Source organism: Nothobranchius furzeri, chromosome 14 (assembly GCF_043380555.1).
Source record: "Nothobranchius furzeri strain GRZ-AD chromosome 14, NfurGRZ-RIMD1, whole genome shotgun sequence".
Taxonomy (NCBI): domain Eukaryota; kingdom Metazoa; phylum Chordata; class Actinopteri; order Cyprinodontiformes; family Nothobranchiidae; genus Nothobranchius; species Nothobranchius furzeri.
Window position 1 is genome coordinate 19,687,784 of NC_091754.1, and position 11,470 is coordinate 19,699,253.

Sequence of the window (11,470 nt, forward strand, 5' to 3'; positions counted from 1 at the left end):
TTGGGTATGCATGAAATAACAATATCCTACTGGGAGCACTCTGAGTTTCAAACACTTGGGGTCAACTACACGAGCAGATTCCCACATGTGTAGCCTGTGGCCACTGAGGTCTGGAATCTACCTCCCTCCTGGCTGGGTGACGTTGCATGTTCTATTTCCAGACCGAGGGTTGAAGTGAGGCTGCAGGGAGTGTAACACTGACCCACATGACCTGTGGCCTAGAAAAGCTGCCTGAAGCTCTGCACACACACACACACACACACACACACACACACACACACACACACACACACACACACACACACACACATATACACACACACACACACACACACACACACACACACACAAAACCCTCCGCACTCCTTTGCTGCAGACATCCAAAGGAGAACAGAACCTTTGCACGTAGCATGTGTCTTTTCATGCCAAATGATTTGCATCCTTTTATTCACATCTTTGACTTGTCGCTGTCGTTGGGGCCCGATGTAAACTCTCCGAAGTCTCGAGTGGGAAGTTGGAGAGAAAGCGAAAAGGAAGAACTGTTTTACTTTCAGGCTCGGTGTCTACAGGCCACATGTCTCCAGTCATCTGTCACTAGTTTACATACATACTATGACACTTCCTCTCTCAGTGGGAACCCGTTGTCACCACTTGGCCGCCAGCGGAGGCTGACTGGGTGCTGGATAGGTCTCCCCCAGGTACCTCTGGGGAGCCACATTAGGCCTAACTGACAGACTGACAGGAGCGCGCGCGCGCACACACACACACACACACACACACACACACACACACACACACACACACACACACACACACACACACACACACACGTCTAACCCTTCTCTAAGCACTCTTCACTCCTCCAGCAGCACACTCGCTCACTCTCTCCCAAGGCACAGCACACTTTGCATAAGCAGTGACTTTGCTTTACATCTTTTTTTTTTCTAGACACAAAATTATTTTTCACCCCTCTAGCCTCTCCATGCTACATGGAAGTTTTGAAATGAATAATGGAAACAACAGAGCTGAAGACTCATGGGATCCATTTAAAGATGTGGGAGGGGCGATGCAGTCAGAGTTTGGGCAAAAGCAACATCACGCTCTCAGCAAATGAATCTACTATTGTTCTGGCTTTGTATAGAAATGATGCTTCAAACCGCGCACGGCACAGGCCGAGTGGTGCTGAGAATGATGTGGTGTTAAATATTGTCCTTTGAATATGGAAAAGTGCAACAATAAACTTATTTACTGTTTGGGTTGCACTGGGAGGTAAATAATCTAAAGCCTGACTGAGGAACAAGCAGCTTAAACAGATTTAATATCATATTAGGCTGGAATCAAACAACAGCTTCGCTTTCAAGCATGCAACAGGAAAAAAGGCTGAACTTCCTCTGTAAAAGTGGGAGTTAAACTATGTTTAGCTGCTATTTCCACCACGGCTTCCTAAATCCTTACAACAGGAGTGAGTGTGAGAGTGGGGCGGTTCGTTGTTACAGCTATTTTAGACAATGCAAAGTCAACACGACTCCCTGAGGTGATTTCCTGATAATGAACACAAAAGAAGTGTCAACCTTCCTGAAGCCCTGTGATGACTCTGAATTACCGGCGCACATCTTTTTTTGTTTTTATTCCTTGTTGCTTTGCTGATTTAAATTAATCAGGAAATCTAAAAGAGGGGCTGTCAAACAGGTCAATTACACACCAAAAAACTAAACTCTAAGTAATATATGTGCATCTATTAGTCTAGCAAAAAAAAAAACCCACACAGATTTTTTCTTTCTTTGTTTTTTCTGTCTTTCTCTGCACGTCCACTCGTCCTGTTAACTTCTGCACAGACTGGTGTGGTCGTGTCACCATGCCACTGGGCCTGACACCTTAAACCTTCATGGCAGAACACACACACATGCACGCACACACATACACACACACCTCTTTACCCCTTCTTCCCTTCCCTCCAGGCATTCTCGTCTCCCTCGCCTCTACGCCACCAGGCAAAACCTCAACCCATCCCCTCTCGTCTCCGGCGCTCAAGGCTCCCTCTGCCAGCGGCTGGCAGCGGGCCAACCCGTCATCCACCCGACACCACAGAGGATAAATGAATCACAGACAACTTTTCAGAAAAGGCACTGATAGCTCACATTTCATCTGATCATCGTTTTGGTTAATTGACTGAAATTGATATTTAAGGCAAATAACAAAGGAAGTGTGATAAATGGCGAGGAAGGTGGGGAAAATATGTCAAAAGACGAACTCTCATATTCAAAGATAATACACGTCTGCTCATTAACGTCCTAATGCATTTATGCTGATGCTTGAATTATGAAAATTTTGTCATACTGGTGCAGCACGATGGTTTTTTGTGTGCAAAAAAAGTACAGTTTCTGTCTAAATTTGAAAAAAGTCAGAAATATCCAGTTTATTTTAAATTAAAGTCATGCTCAGAGAATGTTGATGATTTGCACAAAGTAAAAAAACACCATCTACAATAATCTTAATAAAATTCTATGAAACAAGGCTGAAAATCTTTGCGGTTTTCAGAGCAGGAGCAGAAGTGGCACTAGATTGTGTGAGAGCTCGGGAGACATTTCAATATTTCAAAAATACAGACTTTTCTTTTATTCCGGTGAAAAACTCGCTGTTCTCTCACAATAAAAGCCTCACCAACAGTTTGCACAGTAAAAGCACCTTGGAAGAAGGACAGGAACAAACACCTCTCTTCACCAAGGTTACTCAATGATAAGCAACAGTACTCAGGCACACAATGACGGCTCAAAGAGCCGGCTATTTTCAAAAGTCATGAAATTGGAGGTTTTGTTAATCATCCACTCTGAATGTTGGGGGCCTCGCAGCCTCGGAGTGACAGCACATTATCTGGTTACAGAGAGGGAAGCTGATTCAGGCCCTGTCCACACGTAGCCGGGGATCTGCCAAAACGTAGATATTTTTCTAAGTTTTGGCCTGTCATCCACACGAAAACGGAGTTTTTTCACACGGAAACGGATCTTTTTAAAAACTCCGGCCAAAGTGAAGATCTGCATTTTCTCCGTTTTGGGTGTCTGCGTGTGGACGGACAAAACCGGAGTTTTAAGGTCCGCAACGTCACTTTCCACGACAAAAAAATGCTGACATCACGTGTGCGACCTGTGTTTACACTAGCCGACAGCATGGATGCCCTCAGAGCTGCGCTCGCTTTATCAATTGTCCAAGCGCTTTTTGCTTGTTTGTTGTTGCAAGCGGAATTACTGCTCCTTGTGGAAGACCACAGACGAAGGACGAGGTTAAGAACGGGGGAAGTACTGCCGCCTACAGGTCTGGCATGTCCTTAACAACGTATTTATCCGGGTACATGTGGACAGAGTTTTATTTTAAAACGAGGTGGTGTGGATGCAAGTTTTTGGAGGGGCGGATATTCGTTTTAAAAAAAAAACCCGGCTACGTGTGGACTAGGCCTCAGTCACGTTGTTGTTTCTTTAGATGAGTAACAGGCTCGTGTTGTCAACAAGAGCTGTCAATAGCTCCTCCATTCGCTCTTAGTGCTCTACCCGCCAGGACATTCACATTCTATATTTTATAGTAAAACTCTTAAGTGGTGCAAATTTACAAGCTTAAATTCAGGATTGTATCTTCGCTAAAATAAATCTCCAATCGTTTTGGTTACTTGGATAAAAATTCCCGAACTTTCCATGTCTAATTGAAATGTAAACAGTGTAATGAGGACATTTGTGATTTACACAAACGTCTCTGTGGCCGCCACAGGGGGTATGGTAATTACAGAGGCAAATCTAGGAATGCACATGAATCTCCTACAAGTCCAGATTATAAACGCCTTAGTGCTAAACCTACTTTCATACACCTGGGGATTGTCTATTCTAGCCAATCCCCAACAGGCGCCAAGCTGCCTCGTCTCCTTATGAGTGCAGAGACACTTCATGTGAAGGAGATGAAACAAAGCCTCTGGTTTCACCGTGTTGGAAATTAGAAGGACGAGGAGTTTGAGACAACAAATGCTGCACTTTGGAGTAAATATATGACATCGGCAAGTGGCCTGATTAAGCGACACACTTTGGTAAAGTGTTGCAGTTAAAATCAGTTATTCAGCAATGTTTTACGACATGCATCATAAGGGATGAAGGTATAGGTTAAAAGTATGATGCTCTAAAATTTATAAGTGACAGGGAATTCAAAACACATACTGACTGATACAGACTGATCAGATGCAAAGTAGCAAAAATCATTTTTTTGGCTGTTTTGTAAGAATTAGAAGGGAACAAATATTACGTGATGGGCCGGTAGCTATGAGGTAAGTAAGCAGCCAGTGGCAGACACATGCATCCTAGAAAATGTCTATGCCATATGCTGTCACTCAGAAGAAGGAAAAAAAAAGGTCTGAGCAGACAGTCACTGTGTCTAAATGAGATGGTAGGAGGAGGAGGAGGAGGAAAAGGGAAGAAAAAGGGAGGATGTCAAGGATTCATGGTCCTTCATCTTCGCAGTAGAGCAAACACGTCCCTCAGTATAGCAACAGACAGCTGCCTCCACCTTCTAATGCAGTCCAACTTAAATCACTGCAAGGATTGTCAGTGCAGAGAGAGAGACGCACAAAGATAACATAGCAAGCTGCCATGAGGGAAACGACAGAGCTGTGTGGAAGCAAGGAGGGGAGAGACAACTGAGACAAAGAAGGGGGGGGGGGTGTTAAAAGACTGGACTTTTCCCCTTTTTTTTGTCTGTTTAGCTTGAATCCCAGTCCTGTGGGGACTCCGCTAGCTTTTTTAAATGAAAAGCAGCAAAGAAACTGCTTAACGTGTTTACTTGTAGAACAAACCCCCGCTCTGATCTGGTTTCAAAAGACACCTCAGAGTTTTACCCGAAGAATCAGAGCAACGGATTCTAAATGATGGCTTTAATCGTCGCCATTAGTGTACATGTGAAGTGTCAGATCTATACACGTCCTTTTAAAGTAATGTTTTAAATTGTACTGTCAGTTTTACTGATCACTTGTGGTGCCACACACTCTGGATTATAGACAGAACACTTAAAGGAGCTAAATTGCTTAGCAAGGGCACATCAAGCTATTAAGTCGCAGCTTTATGCACATCCTTGAATATTTCTACTTACTGTGTGTGTGTGTGTGTGTGTGTGTGTGTGTGTGTGTGTGTGTGTGTGTGTGTGTGTGTGTGTGTGTGTGTGTGTGCATGTGTGTGCATGCGTGTGTGTGCATGCGTGTGTGTGCATGCGTGCTTATCTGTGAATAAGTGACCTAACAAATGAATATTGCTCATAGCTCAATTTGCAAACACTAAATTATTGGAAATACATGATACACACAGAAAATATGAGTGTAAAAGCTGCAATGTGAGAAGGTAATAGGTTTTCTTTTAAAAAACCATTTTTGAATTTTACTCCCACTTTTTTGCAACATACTCGGCACGCAGCGAAGATGATAAAAACAAGAGGGCTAGTGTCAGAATTTGTCAGATTTACGTCAAGCAGAAGCTCGTTATTGTAGACGCTATGCAATCAGAAACGCTGCCAGCTTTTTTTTTCTTCCATGCACATCCGAGGTGTCTGAGGTTAAGTAAGGATCCGCGAGAATCGCCTAACACACTGTGGGAGCTCAAACATGGAATACTTTCCGAGCTTGAACTCTGAAATGTATTCTCACATTGTTTTTTTATTAATAAATCAGGGTCAAAGATTCAGGAAAATGATGTGATAAATACAGGATTTATTTTGCAATTCCTTTAATTTGATAAAAACTCACTCCCACTCAGAGTAAACAAATGACTTCCTTTAAGATTAGAGGTTTACATGCATGACTTTTTTTAAGTTCTGAGTCTTTTTAGGCCACAAGGAATCAAAAAGGGTTGAAATGCTGATTTTACTAATAAGACAAAAGAATTTCCAAATTAAAATATTTTATAAGAGCACATGTTCTTTTGTTTGAAAAGCTAAAATCCTATTTGTTATGCATGTTCAGGCTACACACATGAAATATTCCAATCTGAGGGACAAATTTAATACCCACTTAACAAAAACCACATTACAACCAAACACTTATACATAATGAGTGTTGTGGTAATGTCGTTTTTTTCCTCTAAATGACTGACTGATGCTGGAATACGTTTTTTTTAAGAGGAGTGAAAACATACTTCAGCTCACTGATGATGCTGTTAATTTCCTCTCAGAACGAAAACATGCAAATGAACGGTTTGATCAAGAAAACTATTGTATGGAGGTGGAGGAGGTTCTCTCAGGACAGAGTTTAGCAGGAGAGCCACCACACAACCTGTTACGCCTCTCCCGACTTTGTGTCCGTTTACTCACTTATCACAAATAATTGCTGCTGGAAGAAGAAGACAAACTATTTCTGGTATTCCCTTTGAACTGATGTGTGAACAGATCTTATTTAGTTTTAACAGTGTGGCAGGAAGCAAAAGTCATCCTGTAACATGATGTCTGACAGGCTAACTCAAGAAACCACTCAGCATTTGGTATTTAATTTAGCATATCACCACTATTTCTATTTATTTTCACAAGATTAATTAGATTTGTGTGATAAATCCTGGTAATTGCAAGAATCTAACGCCTAATTAATTTGGTTCAGCTATTCAAGTAGATTCTGAGCTGTCCTAATGTGATAAAAAGCCAAAGTGAATGTGTCGTGTTAAGAAAGAATTAGTTAACTATGGAGAAATTATAACTTAAACTCAACATCCTCTAAGAAAACAGAGTTGGAGTGGGATTATCATGTAATCTCCTATTGCAAACACATTTTGCATAAAAACATACAATTGCCTAAATAAACAGTTTTGCATGCAAAAAAAACTGCAAAGACAGAAAGACACACAGCATATAAAAAAGATGGCAAATTATTTAAATCTGAAGATTTTTTTTTAATTTATGTATAATACTATTTGCATAACAATGTGTTTAAGACATTGTGATTAACATATTGAACTTAGACGATGATCCATGCAGGACACACACACACACACACACACTCACAGAGAGAGAAAGAGAGAGAGAGAAATGCTGCAATTACAGCATTTTTCCTTTAGATATGACAAATGGCAAATATAACAATACATATATATAAATGTATACACAACAAGAGAGAAGGAAATGACAAATGTAACGTAGGCCTACCATAAATACTGGTGCTAGTGATCATGTCTTCAAGCCTAAAAACAAAAGGAGAGAGGAAAAAAAACAGCAGAATCGGAATTTTCACGAGGAGGAATTCCAAAGGTTGCTTCTCATTACAGCCACTTTTCCCTGCAGATATCGGATTTCACAACTTAAAAAAAAAATAAAAAGGCGCACACACACACGCTTCCTTGTTCTGTCCTCGGGTTTTCACTCGGGTCAGGGCATAATTAATCAAACAAATGAGCCCAATTATTTCAAAATGATTAAAAAAATAGGTTTAAATGATAAAAAACCAGAAGCGCCCCGGACAGAGGCGCGGAGACGGCTGCAGGCTGTCACTTCTGTGCGCGAGTGGAGAACAGGAAGCATGTGGGAGAGAATGGAGATGACATAAAACACACATTCTTCATGCCGCCCATTAGAGGAAGAGGCTAAAGCAGCGTGAAGCCCCCTCCCTTAACGTTTAAAATAGATTACTTGCCAGCAGTTGTCCCACTAAGAGCGCAATGACAACCCATCTATCTATTAACCTCCCGCCCGCTGTTACTGCGGCAAGTTTTATTCAGGCTGACATGCAAAAACTTCCCAATGCAAGAAAGTTATTTGGTAATGAGCCCGAATCCAGCCGTGCGAAACCTCATTCGCTACATTACAACGAGTGGAAGTCTGCCTGACCCGGAGGAGTCTTAATTTGACAGCGTTTGGTTTGGATAAAACGCGCAAAAAGGAGCCAGGACGCAGACAGAATGCGCTGCAGCCGCCGTGACGCGCGACACGTTTGTGTCTTTAATAATAAACAGAGCGGCTCAGTTTCTCTTGCTCATCGTTCGCATCACTGATAAGCAAGGGGGGGTGGGACTTACCTGTGTAGGTGACAGGGCAGTGTCGGGGTTTATAGTACCATCGATCCGGTGAGTGCGTAGATGAATGGCTCGCTGCGGTCAAGTGTGGCTGCTCACCATTTGAAAGCATTCCAAGTTAGTGAGAGGGAGACTGACCACAGCCTCTGCCATGTTGGAATTCCAAACCCTGGACAGCTGCTCCACTGACTGAAGGCTGCACACTGCGCATGTTCTCTGCGCCGAGAGCCAAATTCAAAGAAAATCACCTCTAATGAGCAGCAACAGCCCACCGTGTCAACGTTGTGCTTTAGGAACACTGACTTATTGGCTACATATACTAATTAACTTCCAGGTAACTATACCAAGACAGTTTTTTAATGCATCAGAAATTAGCATAATTAATTAATGCATAAACTTAGCAGTGATGGAATGTAATGAAGTACAAGTACTTTGTTATCTACTTAAGTACATTTACCGTGTCAGTGCTTTACTTTTTCATTTATAATGCATTTGCAGTAGGGGTGCACCGTGCCGATACAGATACTGATTACAGTAAAAGTTAACAGATACCAGTAACCGATACCAATGCAGTTGCTTGAAAGTGGCTTCACTGTAACTTGTCATTTCTGTTCACCTAATATTTTAGTTTAATGATAATTTATATTAACATATTTTACTTTTTATCTAACTCACAGTCATTTCCTGTTGAAAGCAGAGAAGAAAATAAAACCTGTATTCCAATTTATAGCATTTTTCTGTGTGGTAGAACTATCTGTACTGGTCATCGGTATCGGCAAGTACTCCGATCCAAGTATCGGTATCGTATTGGTTTAAAAAAAGTGGTATAGTTGCATCCCTAATTATCAGTGGTCTCTATAGGAATGAATGCCTGTAAGTTGTTCTCTTGGAAAAGAAAATCTCAGATGCTCCTGTTTGAGGATGTAGAAGTCAGCCACAGTATAGCTTCAGGACAGGATTTGTAGTCTTGTTTCCTGATATTTGGACATCTCTCCTCTGATTGGATAACAGCAACACAACTCTACCACTGATTCCACTTTCTCTGCACACTGATGTTTTATCTCTACAAAAAACACACGTCTGGAAGACTTCTGCTGTGGTGGAGTTGCTAATGCTAACAGTTAGCTTCTGGTAGTTGACATTCTCTGCGGTTTGCTGGATGCTAAACCAACAACAGCTGTCCCTGTCACAATCTAAGATGGGAGTGTCCATGACAGCATTAGGTAGATCTGTCAGGCTTTTCCTAACCAAGCATTTTTTCTGTTTTCTATCAGAAGCTAATGCAGGAAACAGAGGAAGAAGACTACTTTATGTTCAGCCTGTGTGTTAAACTCAGAGTGGCCGATCATTTTAAAAAAATAATTAGTGAAAAAGGTTTCTCAGTGAACCTGCTCTTTTAGTAACTTTCTTGAAAAGTTCATTTATGTCAGTGGTCCAACTTAGACTGGGAGACCATCTAAAGGCTCAGGAGCCCTTTGCAGGTGTTTTGGATTCATTAGCTGATTAAAGTGTGATAATTTGAGCCTATTGAACCTTTTCCACAATATTCTAGTTGTCTGGTATTTTGAATGTGGAGATTTTTTAACCTGTAAGTCATATTCATCACAATTATAACACATACAGACTTTAATGATTTGCCTTTGATGTAATGAGTCTATTTCATATTTTAAGTTGAATCAGGCTCTTTGTTTACCACTGCTGCTTATTACAGCCAGAAGCAATCAGATCTACAAATCTACTTTTGGGACTTTTATGTTTCTGTAAAAGGTCTGCAAATTTTTTAGAGCCCAACTTCCAAACCAAGGGGGCTAATCTGGGTCATAACAGGCCTGGAATGTCTCGTTAACAGTCCGAGCTGGTTTACCGGATGTCACCTGCTGGTATACATCCATCTGTTGGCTCCTCCTTTATTTGCTCTTTTTCAAGAAAAAATAGCTCTGTCACTTTAGAATCTTCTACGCTGACAGATAAGCCTGTCAGCAAGGTCAGCCCACCATGTGCATTCAATGGATTTTTCCAAGAACACCATGTAAGCTAAAGTTGCAGGAAAGTTCTTGCAGACTAAAAACAAATTTCTACCATATCAGGCTCAACACTAATTTGCAGTTTCACAGTTTTGTTTTTTCCTTTTGACTTTTCTTACTTGAAACTATAACAATTGGTGTAAATAAACATGGTGGTGTGGAAATAAGAGTCTGTTCTAGTCAACTCTAAGCCCATTTTCATCATGTTTGCTTTAATGACCAGTTTGGCACTGAACAACAAGCTGCCTCACACTGTGCCAACTTTTATTAATCAAACCAAATCAAGTCTTTTAAAAACGTGTCCTCAAAGGCAAAACTTTGCTTCATTTATTCCTAAAAATATACAAAAGAAACCCATCCCAAGTGTGGTGTTAGTCTTTGCAGAGACAAAACGCTGTTTGTGTTAAATATGCTTTTAGGGTTTTGGCAGAAGACGTGTAGGCTCCATGACAGGATAAGCACTTAAAAAAAAATATTTTTTAACTCCAAGCATTCAAATTCATTCCAACAAAACATTAAGTTCACATCAAACCAGACGAAGCAACACCTTTCTGTTTTTTTGTTTAAAAACACATATTAATGAGACAATATGTAGTTTTTACTGTTAATCTCAGGAAATGTCCATCGAAATGTTGAAAAAGAACATCTGCGCAACAAATAATTATAAAAATCGGGTCTAAATTATATAGAAGTGGGTCTAAGTCTCTGGGCGATGCCATATTATGGTAAATGGTAAATGGCCTGTATTTGATATAGCACCTTCTAGAGTCCTGGAACCCCCCAAGGCGCTTTACAACACAATCAGTCATTCACCCATTCACACACACATTCACACACTGGTGGGGATGAGCTACAATGTAGCCACAGCTGCCCTGGGCCGCACTGACAGAGGCGAGGCTGCCGAGCGCTGGCGCCACCGGTCCCTCCGACCACCACCAGCAGGCAACGTGGGTTAAGTGTCTTGCCCAAGGACACAACGACAGCGACAGACTGAGCGGGGCTCGAACCTGCAACCTTCCGATTACGGGGCGAGCACTTAACTCCTGTGCCACCGTCGCCCATGCTTCTGTAACCCAGAAGCTAGAACCTTAATGAGGTATTAACTAATTGGCTTACTAATATGATCCATCCTCAATTTAGATAAAATATAAAATATAAATTAAGGAAATTAACAATACTAATTAATAGATATCTAATTAACTAATAGATAATTTCATAATGAATTATTGGAAGGGTGAATAACTAAAATAACGAGTTTAATATTAAACATCGGTTAAAACAAGAATCTTGAACATCCCTAACAGAAACAGAAGAGGAAAGCTGTATACTATTGGTCCAGGTGGGAATCTGAAATTTCATTGGCTGAGAGAAATAAGTCCCGCCTCCGCGAAATAAAACCGTGCGACGCAGCTGAGCGAGAGGAGAGACAAACGG

General features: G+C 41.2%; 1 protein-coding gene across 3 annotated transcripts in view; it reads right to left on the reverse strand.

Moving 5' to 3' along the window:
- Positions 1-8,230, reverse strand: part of fign (fidgetin) — a 32,389-nt gene extending 24,159 nt beyond the window's left edge. The window contains exons 1-2 of one of the 3 annotated variants that reach the window (XM_015966570.3): positions 8,016-8,159; positions 7,150-7,184 (exon numbers count right to left, since the gene is read on the reverse strand). In XM_015966570.3, coding sequence (XP_015822056.1) covers positions 7,150-7,174 — 25 coding nt within the window. In that variant the 5' untranslated portion in view covers positions 7,175-7,184; positions 8,016-8,159. Of the gene's footprint in view, positions 1-7,149; positions 7,984-8,015 lie in introns of those variants that run through there. The other 2 variants (XM_054746974.2, XM_070543964.1) reach the window with 2 other exon arrangements.
- Between the last annotated feature and the right edge of the window lie 3,240 nt (positions 8,231-11,470).